The sequence below is a fragment of the Lathyrus oleraceus genome, chromosome 1 (genome assembly GCF_024323335.1).
Source record: "Lathyrus oleraceus cultivar Zhongwan6 chromosome 1, CAAS_Psat_ZW6_1.0, whole genome shotgun sequence".
NCBI classification, from domain to species: domain Eukaryota; kingdom Viridiplantae; phylum Streptophyta; class Magnoliopsida; order Fabales; family Fabaceae; genus Lathyrus; species Lathyrus oleraceus.
The window spans coordinates 406,795,551-406,813,882 of NC_066579.1; the positions used below are offsets into that span (position 1 = coordinate 406,795,551).

The 18,332-nt window shown below is 34.6% G+C and overlaps 2 protein-coding genes and 1 pseudogene across 2 annotated transcripts; all 3 read left to right on the forward strand.

The window, feature by feature from the left end:
* Positions 1–996: 996 nt before the first annotated feature.
* Positions 997–5,244, forward strand: LOC127075929 (kinetochore protein NDC80 homolog). Its single transcript, XM_051017452.1, has 4 exons — positions 997–2,153; positions 2,315–2,561; positions 4,218–4,364; positions 4,747–5,244. Exons 1-4 carry the CDS (start codon positions 1,063–1,065, stop codon positions 4,993–4,995), a joined length of 1,734 nt encoding a protein of 577 aa, XP_050873409.1. The 5' UTR covers positions 997–1,062; the 3' UTR covers positions 4,996–5,244.
* A 3,380-nt stretch (positions 5,245–8,624) lies between these two features.
* LOC127075938 (ferric reduction oxidase 6) lies at positions 8,625–12,815 on the forward strand. Its single transcript, XM_051017462.1, has 9 exons — positions 8,625–9,092; positions 9,179–9,272; positions 9,373–9,567; positions 10,098–10,332; positions 10,458–10,785; positions 10,875–11,142; positions 11,221–11,476; positions 11,689–12,124; positions 12,258–12,815. Exons 1-9 carry the CDS (start codon positions 8,849–8,851, stop codon positions 12,425–12,427), a joined length of 2,226 nt encoding a protein of 741 aa, XP_050873419.1. The 5' UTR covers positions 8,625–8,848; the 3' UTR covers positions 12,428–12,815.
* Positions 12,816–16,040: 3,225 nt separating this feature from the next.
* On the forward strand, positions 16,041–18,000 carry LOC127111821 (plastid-lipid-associated protein, chloroplastic-like; annotated as a pseudogene).
* Positions 18,001–18,332: the final 332 nt, after the last annotated feature.

Genomic DNA, 18,332 nt, shown 5'->3' on the forward strand with positions numbered 1-18,332 from the left:
GTTTTAGCTTTTATTTTTTCTGTTCCCGGAATCCAAAGAAGAAGAGGTGCCTTCTTTTTTTCAGTGGGTACTCTTTTTTATTTTTTCTGTACGTATGCCCTCCTCTTTTAATTTGGAAAAGAAAAAATCTCCCTTTTAACACACACACACACAGAGAGAGAGAGAGAGAGAGTACTTTGTAGTGGAGGAAAGACCCGTTGGGAGTGGGCTACGTGTCCTCCCTCAATTGGAGGGATTTCCTCTTTTGTCCAAAAAATCAGCATCACCCTCTCATTTGCTATCACGCATTGAGAGATCAAAATTAGATAACGCTTATGAGCTGTTATGCATTTTTGCCAATGAGAAATCATTTTCTTTTTTAAAGAAGCACACCTAATTTTAAAATGGCAAAGTTGCCCCTTCTAGATGATTTAATTGATTTAAATGGGATTAAATCAATTAATTGATTTAATGCAGGCGCCACTAGCATTGACGCCTCCTTGTGAGGAGCCCAATGCATACACCAATGCTATTGGCACATCCTCTTTACATTTTGGGGATGCGCCAATTCATCTGGCGCATCCTCTACCAAACTGAGTTATTTTGATATTTTTTTTGAATAATTGATTATTTTCGATATTTTTTTGAAAAAATAGGTTATTTTGAATTTTTTTCCCCTAAAATACAACTAAAAAGATAAACAATCTAAGTAGAATATGAAAGGTAAGAAAAACGAGTAGGAGAGGGAAAGGAAAAGTCGTTCAAAAAGAAAGAAGAGAAAAAAAAATATGAATTGACATTGTAAAATATTTTTACACCGTCAATTAATAAGACCTGTATATCCCGTCAAATCACACTTTTATTTTTAAAATACCGATATAATTTGACAATATAAAATATTTTGATTGGATATCAGTGTAATATTTTACGTTGAAAATGCACTCCATCTGACACGACGAAGAAAGAAAGGATTTTGACTATGCTGGAAAACAATACTTGAATTTGCCACCAAAAATTTTAAAATTAAAATATCCAGTGAAATTTAAAATAAGAAAAGATCGTTAGGGTTTCAAACGGCGCAAGATGAGACATCCCGGCGGAAGCAGCAACGTCCGTCGTCAACCCAAAGACTCCTCCTACTTACCACCAACTCCCCTTAACACCCACCGTGACTCCGACGTCAGTTTAGCCAGCAGCCTTCAATCCTCTGTCGGAATCCCTTCGTTCGATCCTTACAAAGACCGTTCGTACCAACAGAACGCAACCGCAACCATCAATTCGTTCCTCGCCTCTCAGGATTTCAATGTCTCTTTCAAACCTTCTTCTTCTCCTTCCGCTAAAGACATCCATAAAACCTTAAACTTCCTCGTCGGACTCCTCGATTTCAAGATAAACAAAATCGAAGATCTTCCACCACTTCTCAAATTCATGAGTTACCCTCACAAACTCAACAAATCCGTTCTCAAATCCCCCGCCGCACCTCATCAATGGCCTTCCATGCTCGCTCTCATTCATTGGCTTGTTCAGGCTTGTAAAGTTAATCTCTCTTTTTCTTCTCCCTCCAACACCACCACTCTCCAAACCAACAACATCTTCTTCCAATATAGTGTCAACGCATATCTCAATTTCATTAGAGGTGATGACGAAGCCATCTCCGAACTCGAGGAGGACATCCACAGCAAGATTCTCCAAGAGAAGTCTAATGCTGAGAAGAGGCTTGCTGCCACCGAGCAAAAGGTCTCTGAATTGGAGGCTGAATTGGAGGGATTGAGGTCTGCTCCCTCTCAAAAGGATTCTCTTGAGAAAGAGAAGGAAATGCTTGAAAGTGATGTGAATAAGTTTCACAAGATTGTTGAGGAGTTTGGGTCGCGGATTGAGTCGGCCGAGAGGGTTTTGGCGGAGAAGGAGAAACAGTTGGAGGCTAAGGCCGTGGAGAGGGAAATGATTTGTGAGGAAAATAAAGACCTCATGAGGAAGGTGGAGTCACAGCCTTTCAGTACTAGAGATGTCGAGAGAATGAAAAGAGAGTTGCAGGCTGCTGAGAGGGATGCTGGAGAGGCTGAACTTGCTACAAATGATTGGGAGGAAAAGTGTTGGGAGCTTGACCGAACTCTCGCAAATATGATCAAAGAATTAGAAGCTCTCACGATAGATTGCAACCAAGCCCTTAAGAGGTTATTTTATTTTCCTCATGTATTGTATCGAATAGCGCCCCATTTTATTTTCTTATCATAATTTGTCTGTTTACATCTAAACTAGATAAATTCATTCACTGCGTGTCAATGTTAATAGAGATTCAATTATTAAGCAAACTCTTACTTTCACGTGCTTCTAGGTTGAAGATTGGTAATGACATTCAATATGTGTTGGATCCCAAGGGAACCACGCCTGCTGAGATCATGGGTATTGATTACAAAGTCACGCTGAAGCCTGCACTTAACTCATTTGCGGATGATATCAAGAAAAGTACTGTGGTGAAATTGGAAGAGGTGATTGCTCTTCAGCAAAAGTCCAATGAAAATGCTGCTAGGATTGAGGGGAAAAGAAATCAGCTTGCTGCACTGCAGTTGCACATTGATCAAGTAAGTTTATTGTGTCTTTCTTAGCACTGATTTTAATGCTTAGTGGTGGTCATGGTTTCCACAAAGGACACAAATCTTGATTTAAACTTTTTTGTTGTACAAGTAGAATATTTAGTTTAGATAGAAATACTCAATATTGTGTGAATATGGATAGAGATTGATTATCCGTGGTATCAAAGTGGTGCCGGCATGCAGGAGTTAATGCTTAAGATTTTTTTCAATAATTTATAGGAGGAGATAATAATCATCAACACAGAATACTTTGGAACAATTTTACTGCCGCAACTGATATGTCAGTAGTAATATCCCAAGCAATAGCTGGGATGCATATAAGAATTAAGATGTTTTATAATAACAACCATTATATATATAGGATTTGATTATTTCAATATAACTAGCAAAAGTAACAATAAGAGCCTCATGGTTACACATTATCAGAGATTTAGACTCTTTTCGGTATCTTTGCATTGGACGCAGGACAGTGTAGATTTAGGTATTGGGTGTTACATGAGGGCTTTTGTGCTGGAGGAGGTGTTAGTGTGTAACACACACAAGTGCTTTCTAGGAGATTTAATGTGAGGACTGGGGGAGTCTGCTTTTCTAGGCACAATAGAGAAGAGATAGAGTAATGTGTTCTTAGAGATGCCAAATCAAAATGTCATTTATGGGAAAAATTGAAGTATGTTGTATAAGAAATTAAGAATAGATGATGTGTCAACAAGAGAGTTCGAGGGTTTGTATAAATTAGTTATAATTGATGCCTCTGCTTCCAACTTAACCAGTAGTACGAAACATTCAATCAATTTGAGTGTCATATTGACAATGCTTCCAATAAAATTATATTCATGGAACTGTTCCATGCGCATATCATTATAGAACATCACACTCACAATTACGAAGAGAGAGGAGGGGCATTACGATTATAATAAATAATAAATATATTAACTCTTCTAGCATTCAACAGAAGTAAGTAATTGACTTAAATAAGTTCTGTTGACACACTATGAAGACACGATGAAGCTTATAGTTGTGGTAACTTCTAAGAACAGTCTACTGCGGGAACTGTCACTTAAACAAATTACAGAGAAAACTCATCCATTAAATGAAGCAGTAGCACACTAACTCGCAGCCTGCACATCATTCAAAATTAAACTTGGTTCCCAATACTATGTCCTCTTCTTTGTTCCCAATCAATGTTCTAATTTGGAGTTTTATTGCCTTCTTAACATTATATGTTAGCTTAAAATGTGGAAGCTAGTGTTGGGGTAATGTTGTTGAATTGATGGCTCATGCCTGTGTTTCTAGCATGTACTAGTTCGTATCTCCTTAAATTGAAATCACCCCTTATACTTGTCACCTGATTTTAGTATGACTCCATGTGACCATGTGATCATGTCTAAATACTAATAGCACGACAATGGTCCATTCAAAATTGTTTATTTTAGGTAACTAACTTTTTTTTATTTGACATCTTTACACTTGTGGAGAATGATATAGTATGTGACCGAAGAACAAAATACTGACTCTTTTTTTTTCTGTCAATGTTTATGGTATACTCTTTGTTGGAGTTAGACGGGTACTGGAAACATGAATTATCTTGCCCTGTAAAGACTGTTGTTTGACTTTTTTTCTACTGCATGTTGATTTATTCATTAGCTGGAAGCTCAAATGGACGCGATAAAGAAGGAAACTCAGGACTACACTAGTAAGTGTACGGCTGAAGCTAAGAACATGACGGAGGATATCCAACAAACAGATCATGATATGAGTATTATGGAAAGAGAGTCAGCCGAGATTTTAAAGGTAAAATCTGGATTCTTACTTTTTTTTTCTTTAATATTAAACTCAATTGTATTTGAACAACATTATGGAAAACGAGTTTGATAGATGTTGAATGTTTGAACATTTGTCCGTCATTGCTATCTTACTGTGTTTCAATCAATTTGGAGATGGGATCAAAATTTGCTGGAAACTTATACTCCATATTCATTGGGTGATTTCTTGCCGGTCAAGTTTTTGAATTAATTTTTTTTCTAACATGCTCTCCATTTATGTTGTGTTTCAATTTCATATTGCTTGCAGTGCAAAAATATGAGTGCTTCTTTACGAGCATTTTTAGTTCATAATTTCTGTGCTTGTATGTGACAACTTTGCATCTAATGAACTTTTTGTTGTTGTTGTTAAGGCATCTGAATTGAAATTGGAGGAAACAATGAGACAATGCGAAGAAGAGATTCAAATGCATGGTCGCGAACTCTTCATCGTGATTGATTCAGTCACGAAATACAAAGAACAATTGGGATCTAAAGTCTCAAAGATAAAAAGGGAGCTCTTGGAAACTGTAACTGAAGTGGCAGAAATATATAGGAAGGCATTCCCAGAAAAATATAGTTATATATTGGAGGCATGCCGCCAAATTGAGAAAATTGAATGAGCGTAGCTCTATGCTTACACAATCTTCTCAGCACCTTTTTTCTTGTGCATATTCACTGCTTTGCTTCACTTCACTATTCTTTTTTCTACTTGTGGGCTGTAAAATGACTGTGTCCATCCTTGTGGCCATCTTGTTCTATCAGCTCCATCTTATTAATTTTTTTTACTAGCACATTTCTAATTATCTTACATCTTTTTCTACACTGTATAATAAATAATTTTTTATAAATATTAACTAATTCTCTTCTTACGACTAAAGAAATAAAATTATACAAGTTGTCTACAAAATTAATACTACAAAATTATACAAGGAATTAAAAAACTAAATGCAATATTAAAAAATAGATATGTTGCTTTAAAAAAAAATATTTGTACATAAACTTAACATATGTTACAAGATTAAGCATTAGCATTTTCTTAAAAAGAATATTTAAAAATACAAATTTATCTTAAAAAATATTTATAAAATATATATCTTGAAAAAGAGAAATAAAATAAATTTCACAATATTTTGAGAATGAGTCAAGTGACAAAACGGGCTCGGCCCGCTGGGCAGCCTGTTTTGCCCGCACTTTTGTGCGGGACAGGCTAAGGATTTAGGCCATCACCTTCAAATGTGTCCGTCTTGCCTCGCCCCGTTTTTTTCGCGGTTTTGCGGGCACGTGTATTTACATGAATTTTTGCATTTTTAGGCTTAAAGAGTGCAGTGCCTGCGGGCTTTCCCCGCCCCGCCCTCACTTTTTTGCGGGGCGGGTCTAAGTTTTAGGCCCACATCCTCAACTATGACCGTCCCGCCCCGTTTTTTTGCGGGCTTTTGCAGGATGGACCTAAATGGGGCGGCCCGTTTGCCACCCATATTTATACACAATATCTTTTAATTGAGTACATATTACCTTTTTTTTTCTCTTCACTTCAACTTTCATTTTCTCTCTACATCACTTTAATTTCATTTTTTCTTTCATTTTTCATTGAAGACTTTTCACAACAGTGTTTATTTTCTTTTCTTCATCTAAAAAAAGTACCTTTCAAACTTTTTCTTTTGATTCAATCTAAATTTTTTAGGGAAATGTTGAATTCATATGAGTTATTCAATTGCGAAATTTAAAAAATAATTTGTAAATTTAGGTTTTAAAATTCGGACACACTAAATATACAATAATTTATCTATGGAGCACATCAAAGTTTGATATTAAAAAATATCAGAATTTGAAATCTATATAATAAATTACGAAAATTGAACTCCATATGCGCCTAACACATCACATCTATGACCAATGAAGTTATGTCATTCTCTCTCCCTCCCCATTTTCATTTATGTAAAAGAGCAAAAATAAAGAAATAAAAAGCTTTTTCTCATTTATATTTACGGAGTTTGTTTTCCTCATTTTCAAGCATTCTAAGAGCTTTTATAATTACATTGAAGCACATCACATCTCTATTCCATTACATTGCATGGTTACGAAGTTTTACTCCATTGCTTTAGTAAGTTGCTAATTTTTTTTATTTCACATGTATGCATTACTTAAATAGTTTATAGGTACGACAATTTAGGCTTAAATGAAATACACATGCCATTCATGTTTGTCTTGAACTATATAGCTTTGAATTTTTGAACACTAGATCTTAGAGTTCGCGCACTCTCTGTTGTTTGCTTCATCTTTCTATTTCAGTGTAGTCTGAAAATTGAAATTTGGACCTTCAATCCGGAGATTGGAATCCATAATATCATGCTATCTAACTTTTTTTTTCCTGAGATTGTTTATGTTTTCATGTTATAATATCTCTCTGATGTGCTTGTTTGATTGCAGAAGAAATGTTTGACAACTAGGAAAAATTGAAACATGGTAGAGTGGCGTAACATGCTTATGTTCACATGGAGAAATTTGTGAAGACACACTTTTGATTAAATGATATTTTAATAAAGACAAATCTATTCAAAGAAGAAAACAAACTCTCAAAATTAAGAGTCTCAAGACAAAGACATTTTTGATTGCATGCCTTTTTCATAATGTTTTTTCAAAATAACCTTGTTTTTTTAACAAAATTCTTCAAATAACTATGTTTCCCAATAATTTCCAAACTATCCATGTTTCACACACACAAAAATTACAACGCATAGCATAAGTCAATTAAATTGACACTGCATTGGACAAATTAGAGGGCAAGCCAATTGAATATGTGTCTTCTCACGCCTATGTGTTATAATATTTTTAAAATATTATATTTTAATAGGTATCATTTAGTATAAACAGATATGTGTTTTCTACTATTTTTTCAAAGTGTAAATAGAGGTGTGTCTCTACCATTTAGTATAAATAAAGATATTATATTTTAAAATATTATACGTAAATAGTTTCCTAGTGGTAGCAAAAAAAGGAATATCGACCTACATATAAGGGGATGTGATTAGACATGTTTATATTCGTTTCATTGTGTTAAATTACATCCTTTGATATGTAGACCAATATTTATCTTTTAATACCAATAGGAAGCAATTGTTGGATAATATTTTAAAATATAATATCTCTATTTATACTAAATGGTAGAGACACGCATTTATTTATAATATAAAAAAATGATAGAAAACACACATCTATTTATATAAATGATATCTATTAAAATATAATATTTTATAAATAAAATTATAACAATTATACGTCAGATGAATTAGGATCTTCTCCTAACATTAATACATATACGCAAATTGAATTGACAACCTATATGAGATGTCATATCAATTAACTTGACCTCTAACTTATCAAATGTAGACGTCAATACAATTGACTTTTCTCTACATTGTAATTTTTTAAAATTGAAATATGATTAGTTTAAAAATTAATAGGAAAAAATGATTATTTTGAAATTAAATAACTTTTAAAAAATTGTGAATAATTGCAAGTTTAAAAATTAACTATTTTACTTGAGAATTTCTTCCCATTTTGTAGAATTCATTTTTGGTTAATTATAGCCATTTTTCTTTTGATTTGATTTTTAAAAATTCTCAATCTACATGTTAATAATCTCAAAGATATCTCATTTGATTCAAATCATATTCAAAAACTACACAATATCTTATCTTATGGACTAAAATAAAAATTGCAACGAAATTAAATATTTTGATGTTCAATAGAATATTTTAAATAGTTTATGATAGACCTAGCTTAATCAATAAATAGTTAACTCTTTTCTTTTTCATTTAAACTTAGAAAATAACCACACAAAAATCTAAATAGTTGTAACTCAAATATATAAAATTATTTTAAAAATTAAAAAATTAAAATTAAAAAAAAAGATTATTGACCGTATTTAAATATAAATACTGTTAAAAGATAGTATAAGTTTTAGTGAAAATTAGTTTTAAAAAGAGATTATTTAATTTTTTTTACCAGAGCTTGTGGGCCATTTTGTTTTGACTTAAAAAAAATGGATTTTATGTGAATCACTAACGTCATTACCTAATTGCTAAAGAAACAATATCTACTTGATTTATGTGAATCACTAACGTCATTACCTTAATTGCTACAAAAAACATTGTCACTTGTTCATAATTTGCCCCTTCACCAAGACACGTATCCTCTTTTATGTACCACCAACTTTGTGTATGTGTCTTTTCACCACACAGTACGAAGATACTCTGTACCCTCTACTCTATTATCCTCGCATTAATATTCATTTAAGTGGTTCATAATCTCTTAACCCTTTATGTGATTCTCATTTTTCTAGTACCTTCGTAATATCCTCATGGGTTCCACAAAGTTTTTATCTTTTTCCTTCTCCCACTTAGTATATCTATATGTCTTGTTCTTCATCAACATTTGCATTGTAACATACCCTTTACTCATTTGAGCAATTTCATGGCGAAAAATTCTCTTGATTATAGTCCTTTACTTTCTAAACAAGGTGATGAAACTGATTATGGTTATGTCAGAAAGATATCACCTTTTGTTGTGTCAGTTACCAAATGGACTCTCAGGACTTTGATTTTCATAATCTTTGTTTCATGGGCTGCTTTCATTTTTCTGTCACCTTCCGAACGTGTTTATGAGTTGTTCACAGAATGGCTTATTTTCAGCCGTGGAACTTCCTTTGGAATCACAGGTTTTTATCTTTTTTTTTCTTTGGTGTTTTTTTTACCATGTTGCTTGAATTCAAAGCTAACTACTACCTGTGTGTTGTTTATGCAGGAAGCATTTTAATGAGCCACAGTGCTCCAGTTCTTGCAATTGCATTTCTTGCCATTGCACACCTAATTGTTTCTGGGGAGGATCAGCTTCCTGAGTATGTGAATTCTACAACTTTTTTCTATTTCTGCAATGATCGGATACATCTTTGTATTTTGCATTTTGAGATTGTTTCTTGACTTGGATTTTGATTGTAGGAAGAAGAGTTCCAAGTATCCAAGATTTCGCCTATGGACTTTTCCTCTGCTTATCAATGGACCATTTGGGGTGGTTTCTGCTACAGAGTTCATTGGGATTGTCATTTTTGTAGCATATGTTATTTGGGCTTTCTCTGCTTATGCTATGCAGGCTCTTGCAGATATGTCTGATCAGTTATCTTTTAGAGCCCAAAGGTACTACTGCAGTTTAGTTCCATTTCTTTATTTCGTAAAATCATTTATTATGTGTGATCATGGCCAGTTCTGGCCACAATCGACCATTTTGCGTTCACCACCATTACAAGCTGAGAAGGATGACAAGATGTCGAGGCACAATAATTACGGTTCGGTGGAGGCCATCTTCCCACTAATACATTTGCCTACCAAAATATCATGTAAAAAAACTTCAAATGTATACTATTATTTTTCGTTTTAGTAATATCTTCAGATTTTTTGTTACGGTCATATGTTTTGCGATCTTGCTACCCCTTCCGATCTTACAAAAATAATTGGGTAGAATCTTCCGATCTTAGTTATGATCTTATGTTTTAGGATCTTACTATCCCTCCTGATTACATGCAAGATCCTGATCTTGATAACCTTCCTGACAATAGTTGTTAGCATGAACCAAGTGTTTGGCGAAGAACCTTTACAGTGATCATGTAGTTTTAAACATGAATTAGAATAGTAAGCTAATTTATCTGGCTTACTTGCATTTTTTTCAGCTTGCACATGTTGAATGTTATGGGACTTCGTTTGGGTGCAATTGGATTAGCATGCTTGGCGTTTTTATTTCTCCCGATTTCAAGGGGATCGGTTCTTCTCCGATTTATTGATATCCCTTTTGAACATGCTACAAAATATCATGTATGGCTAGGACACCTCACAATGGTGCTTTTTACTCTCCATGGACTCTTCTATGCTATTATGTGGCTAATGGAAGGTCAACTAATTCAAGAAGTGAGTCTTCTTTGATCGATCCGCTCATTTTTTTACGCATAATAATTCATAGTTAGTTTCTGATTAGTGGTGAAAATCAAGATAGTTATTTGCTTATCTTTATACAATTTGGTCTTTCTTTGCAGTTAGTAGAATGGAAAGATATCGGTGTTGCCAATCTTGCAGGAGTTATCAGCCTTGTAGCTGGTTTGTTGATGTGGGTGACCTCGCTTCCTGGAGTGCGAAAGTGGAATTTCGAGTTGTTTTTCTACACTCACCAATTATACATAGTCTTTATCGTCTTTATGGCTTTTCATATTGGCGACTTTATTTTCGCTATGGCCGCCGGACCGATATTTATTTTTGTGCTCGACCGCTTCCTGAGGTTCTGCCAATCAAGAAGGACAGTTAATGTTATCTCATCGAGGTGCCTTCCGTGCGGTACTGTGGAAATGGTTCTATCAAAACCTCAAAGTAATTATACTTATCTCAGCATTTTTTATGCACAAATTTGTGTACCATTATTACCATACCAATGACAATATATCTTCTGAAAATTGTAGATTTGAGATACAATGCACTAAGCTTCATTTTCCTTCAAGTTCGGGAATTATCGTGGCTGCAGTGGCATCCGTTCAGTGTTTCTTCTAGCCCTTTGGATGGAAATAATCACATTGCTGTTCTCATAAAGGTTCTAGGCAAATGGACCGGGAGATTAAGAGAAAGAATCACTGATGTTGATGCACCAGACGATTTATCCGTTAAGCCTAATACCGTGGTAACAGCTTCCGTTGAGGGGCCGTATGGACATGAAGTACCATACCACTTGCTGTAAGTTTGCTACATGTCCATTTTGTTAGTTCTTACTTCTTCAACTAACGAATCGGTATGTTCATTTTGTTCTTTTAGGTACGAAAATCTTATATTAGTGGCAGGTGGTATTGGACTTTCGCCTTTCCTTGCTATATTGAGCGATATTCTCCACCGAGTGAGGGAGGGGAAACCTTGTAGACCAAGAAATGTTTTAATTGTTTGGGCAGTGAAGAATTCAAACGAGCTTCCACTTCTTTCGACAGTTGACATGGAAACAATCTGTCCACGCTTTTCTGATAAAGTGAATATCAATATACATATTTTCGTCACTCGAGAATCAGATCCTCCATTGGTTAGTCTAGCTTTCTATATACAACTTTGTACTTTCTTAATTCGTGATTGATAGGTAATCAAATGCGCTTCCATTTCGTCGTTTTGCAGTCAGAGATGTAGGCACAATTAGCCTAACTTTGTGATCAAATACCGCATGTTCTCTGATTTTCATTTTTTCATATCTGTTTATTTTTGAACTTGCTCTAACAACTTGATTGTTATCATCTGCAGGAAGAGGGATACGCTTTCAAACCGATAAAATCTTCACTCTGTCCCTTTCCAATGCCTAGTGATTACGGAATGTCTGGTTTGGTTGGTACAGGAAACAATGTTTGGTCAGGACTATATGTCATTTCATCTACCTTGGGCTTTGTGATCTTATTTGCTTTGTTGAATATTTACTATATAAATCCATTTGGCGTGTATAAATGGTGGTACAAAGGGTTACTATTTGTAGTCTGCATGATTGCAAGTGTCGTTATCTTTGGTGGCATAGTGGTTGGATTTTGGCATATATGGGAAAAGCAAAGTTCTCTCAAAGATAATTCCAATAACATCAAGGTTGATAAAATCGAGCAAAACGGCTCCGCAGCTTCCAAGGATCCAAGTCCAGACAATCTTGCAAAGTTAACCGACGTTCGATATGGTTCTAGGCCAGACTTTAAAGGTATGTTTTCAAACCTTTCGATCAAAATCAGACGATTCAAATGTGAGCGACTGCGAGCATGCATGGTAACACTACCAATGCCATTTTTTATAGTTTGTTTTAGAGGTTACTAATAATAATGCGCATATTGCAGAGATTTTTGAATTGATGTCAGAGAAATGGGGCCATGCTGATGTTGGTGTTATAGTTTGTGGTCCTCTAACTCTTCAAGCAAGTGTTGCACAAGAAATCAGGTCACATAGTTTGACAAGACAAACTTATCATCCCATCTTCCATTTCCACAGTCATAGCTTTGATCTTTAGCTTCCTCTCTATGATTGAAAGATGGAAGATGTGCCTTCAATAATGGAAAAACATGCATATATATTGTATATATATAGATATAGCAGATTCTCTGGTTGAGACTAGTCATGGCGTAGTTAGTGAATACTTTGCACCTTTAATATGGCAAAGGAAACATATTAGTGCCAAATTGCAATTCAATTATGCAGTCCATTGCAAGATAAGGTATTAATGATAACCTTTAAAAGGAGTTCTATGTGGGATGATACTGATTACTCCTAATGTGAATATATTATCAGTAGATATATACTATGTGCAATTTCAATTGTACTATATAACCTTTATTTATTAGTTTATATGATGTAGTTACTCATGTATTTGTTATCCACAAGTCTCCTTGAATCTTCTACACACTGTGTTCCATCTTAATTATTAAATATTGTTATTTTAACCGATATCACAACTATTTACTTGAATGCTAACCATAGCCTTAAAAAATTGCTTAACTAGAATACACACAGACTCAAACGGACGGTTTTTTATTGGTATACCAACATTGTTGTATTTTGAATAAGATCATTTTCTAACCTTATGAATCTTCCTCCTTCATATCACCATATGAATCTTCCTAGTAAATAAAAAATGTTTTGTTGGATCGAAAACATAAATGATTAATAGGTCTTCATAGCGATTATGGAGCGAATATAATTGGTTACAAAAGTTCTATAGTCGATTATACGCTTAATTTCATTTCATAGTCGATTATACAAACTTCATAATTGATTATACTCTGTTTTAAAAGGTTTTGGTCAAATCCAATGTGATTTTTGGAAGAAGTTTGAAAATAGATGAAGTTTTGAAATAGATTTTGTGAGTGTGTGTATCCCTTAGTACTTTAAGAGTAACCCACTTAATTTACAAAATTGATTATAGAAAAGATAATACAACTTGAGAACAAGATCACATAGTGAGCTTTTAGTAGATAAGTCTGTTTCTTGATGTTGTTCTTTTGCATTTCAAGTCAATCATCAGAAACTTCTCGTTTTTTATTTATTTAAGTTAATCTTTCTTCTTCATTTAACTATGTTTATGATATATTTAATATATTTTCTCTTTGGTATCGTCGAGATTCTTTGTTACCCTTTGGCATTATAAAAATTGTTAAGTACATGGATTCATATTATCCCATTTTTTATTAGGACAAAGCATATCTCATCATGGCTTATAATAAGGGTTAAGAAGAAGAGAAATAGGAGCTTTCACTCCCTTTAGAGTACACTTCTACCTTTTTAGCATCGAAATCTAGTAAAACGATAAACACAAAAGAAGTACATAGAGTAATTTATTCAAAGCATGAATATTCCTAATTTAGTTCTCACGAAAAAGAAATTTTCTTTAAGAAGAGATTTGATAAAAAAAATGTGTGTATGTTGATTAGATGAATTCATAAACTCAATTACCCAGTCCTTTTTTTCAACATGATCTCTAGTAAAGAGGTGTTTAATCTCAATATGTTTGGCTCGATAGTGAAGTACTAAATTTTTAGTGAGGTTTATGATGCTACTATTGTCGTGCTTAGTTGGAAAGTTACAAGATTAATACCGTAATCATTTAATTATTGCTACATATAGATTATTTGTGTATAAAAACTATCTGCAACAACATATTCCACTTCGAATGTGAACAATGCGACACTTGCTTGTTTTTTACTATGCCAAGAAATAAGAGAATTACCAAGCAAGTGGCACATTCTAGTGGTACTTTTTATCCAATTTACAACCTGCAAAATTGAAATTAGGGTACTGAATCAAAGTGCAATCAGTCTCTTTGGGATACCATAAACCTATAAGTGGTGTACTCGTGAGATACATCATAATGTGTTTAACGATATTGAGGTGTAATTCTTTGGGGTTTGCTTGAAAATATGCGCACATACATACATACATAAAACATGGTATTAGGATGAGAAGTAGTGAGATAAGAAAAATGAACAATCATAACTCCATATTTTCTTCCTTCTACTGATCTTCTTCCCTCATATTTATCTAAGTAACTAATAAGTGACAAAATTATGGAAAATACATAGGCAGTTACTAAGTTATTGTACAAATAATCAATATTAAAACCCGTAATTTATTTATAAAAAGTGATAGAACACTTGTTTAGACTCCTTGCATGTTGTCATACCCCGATTTTGGTCCTGAAATTTTTTCATTTTTCATTTGACACTTGGCCTAAAGTTCATTTGCATACATTCATGCCAATTTCATATGTACCATCCATTCATATCAAATATTGCAAGTATCCTCATAGATTCAAAAGTTTGTGGTTGAGTTCTTGACCTTGTATTCATGCGTGTCAACTATATGACCATTGACACTTTCCAAGTCCTAACTCATGGTCATGTTCACTTTTAACCATGTTCATTATAAAGTCCATTTCTTTATTTTGTTCATTTTCATTTTAGACCCTATCCTTCTTTCACCTTCTAAACCATTTTTTATCCTATACCATACATGAACCAATTCAATTTTAATATGTGTAATCGATCACTCAATTTCTCTTCAAACCATACAATGTTGTATTAAACCATTAGTTCAAATTACAACATAAGTCATACATTCACTTTTCCATTTTATTAACCTGTAACCATCAAATTTCCAATTCAACCATACATACATTCATTTTCAATTTCATAAACAAATATATCCAACAATTATGAGCATAATTATGGGCATAATACATTCACATTTCTATTCTAATTACATCCAATTATAAACCACAACCACATATGTGTCAACATAAACATTACAAAAAGTATCTGAAGTTACAAGATTGCATTCTAAGCATTCCAATCCACAACATATAAAATTGAACCGAGAAACCATTGTTTGAACCAATTTTCAAACCTTCCATTTCATATATGAACCATACAAATACATACATCTTCATTCAAAGTTACAAATTTAACCATAAACCAATTATACAAATCCCTAACCATGATCCCATGCATTCAAATCATCAAATTGCTTTTCAATTCAACCTTTGAATTCAATTCCAACATGTTATTTCATCAAAACCTCAAAGTTACATTCACCTATTCACATACATTTTACAATTCCAATCCAAAACTATAAGAATTCCAAACTTACATAATATTTACAATTTCATAAACCAACAACCAATTTCCCAAACCTAATCCTAATTCCCCCATGGGTCATGATTTATCTTCCAAAATGCATGTTAGTTTGCTTCCATCATGATTTCTTCATTTACAAGTAACATTGTCCATGTCATGTTCATTTCCACAAACCTACAAAACCAACAAAGTTAAGAACAAGTCATAACCTTTTCAAACATAACCTAGGATATTGCATCACACTAGCATACAATCATTGAGGTCGAGCATTATACCAATTTCAAACCAATCTAAGCCATGACATTTTCAAGCATTAAAAAACAATGTTACAAGTCCAAGCACTTACCATGTACACATGTTGCAGAACCATACATCAACCACTCTGCAAAACCATAGCAATGCCATTACAAAGTCAGAAATGCATAAACAAGTACATGACACAAAACATTGACATGAACATACCAAATACAAGGCTATGATCATAAGGATGACACCATGTCTCCATGCCCTTCAAGTAAGCTCCCTCTAAGCGCCATGGGTTGGGATGTTAAGCCCATTTGAATCCCTAAGGGTGACGCTGGATTTATTTATCCAACAATCTCCCCCCCAGTGTCAGCCGGGGGGATTCGAACCCATGACCATGCTCTGATACCACTTGTAGGATCAAGCGCTTACCACTGAGCTAAAAGCAATTGCTGTTAGTGAGGGTGCAACTTTATTTCCTTATAGTATGAGCCCTCAAGGGCTGCACCTAAAGCGAAGTTTGTAAGCTCCCTCTAAGCGCCATGGGTTGGGATGTTAAGCCCATTTGAATCCCTAAGGGTGACGCTGGATTTATTTATCCAACATAATACACCACACACATGACCAAGAACCAAGCCAGTGCATAAATCAAGACTGAACACATGAAGCATTGTAGAACATGGCCTCCTGCACATAAGCTTTGGCAAGGCACCCTGTAAATCACAAGCCAGAACATGAAACAATGCCATACATGCAGAAAAACAAGAGCAAAAACATCAAGTATCAAAGCATTACAGCAAATCGTGCAACACAACTGAACAAGTTCACAAAATAACTAACAGGCTTAGTAAGACGGAGAAGCTGAAGAAGGCTTTGGTTGGGTCATTTTTATGGGACGGATCGTAGGTTGAAGGCGACGAGTGAAACGAGAACGGAGATTGTTGAGCTTATTACTCAGCTTGAGGCTAAGAATCCAACTCCTGCTTCTAATGATGCTTTGACTCTGCTTAATGGAAAATGGACTCTCGCGTATACGTCCTTTGCAGGTTTATTTCCATTGTTGTCGAGTGGACTACTGCCATTACTTAAGGTTGAAGAAATATCTCAGACTATTGACTCTGAAAGTTTAATTGTCCAAAACTCTGTTCAGTTTGCCGGTCCATTGACAACCACATCGATCAGTACCAATGCCAAATTTGAGGTTCGAAGTCCGAATCGTTTGCAGATCAAGTTTGAGGAAGGTGTCATAGGAACTCCACAACTGACAGACTCATTAGAGATACCAGAAAATGTGGAATTCTTGGGTCAAAAATTGATCTATCGCCTTTCAAAGGCATACTTACTTCTGTCCAAAGCACTGCTTCATCAGTTGTGCAAACAATTTCAAACGCAACCACCGTTTCTCGAAGCCAACAGCCAACACATTACCAACAACACATTCAACCGGCAACACCTACTAACCTGCAGAGATTAATATGCAAGACAGTAAAAACAAGTAAATTAACAGCGGTAAAATTTCAAAAAAAACCCAAAAAAGGATTAGGATAAAGTAAGAAGAAGAAAGTGTGGATTTGCATTACCGTTCTGGACCAAACATCAAGTAGGGCAATCAAAATCTGAGCACCCTAAAGGGATTTCGCAGAGACCCCTTTTGATCTCCATAGGCCAATCTGAAACCCTAAGGTAGTGAGTATAAAGAGGGTGAAGCGGAGGCGAGAAGAGAGGGGAAAAAACCCTAAATCTGGGCGGCCACGAAGCAACCCTAATTTTCCAAACAAAACCTGATTTTGGTGACGGCGTGAAAACCATAGCGAAGAGAGGAAGATACGAGCTCACCATCGCCACCGAGTCACCGCTGAAGGTGAGCCTTCTTATTCGATTCTCTTTAAAGCTCTGGATTTTTCGCGTTTGGTATGAGAGATTGAGAGGGGACGAGAGGTTTGAGGTTTAGATTTAGAGAGATTGAGAGAGGATGAGCGATTGAGAGAGGATGAGAGATGGAGAGATGACGAGTGAGAGTGAGGGAGAGGGAGATTCTTCGTGAGGAAGATGAATGTGCTTCTGGGTCTTGCAATGCGTTCTCTCTTTTTTTATTCTTTTTTTATTCTTTTTTAAAAAACAGACAATTAAATCCCACCAAGTGACCGTTTAGTTTTTTCAATTTGTCATTAACTGTGGTTTATTGGTATTAGTGTTTGTCAATGCTGTTTAGTGTTCCCAATCCATAATTTTTTTGAAAACCCAACAGCCAAGCGGCTAGGGTTACCTTTTGGATTCCTCCACCGTTTTAATTAGTTGTCCATTAACAGACCACCTCATTTAGTTTTTTTATTTTAATTTTCTATTTTAATCCATTCTGGTCCATATATTCAAATTATTATTAAGGTAACAAATGACCATAAGTGGCCTAGTGGAGAGAGTAGCAATTTTATTTTCTTTAGTGGAATGGGTTTAATACTTAGGAGTAGCATATCTTTCATATTTTTATGCTTGCTATTTCGTCTAAATTTTTTTTATAACTTCTACTATGTATTTTACTTTTAA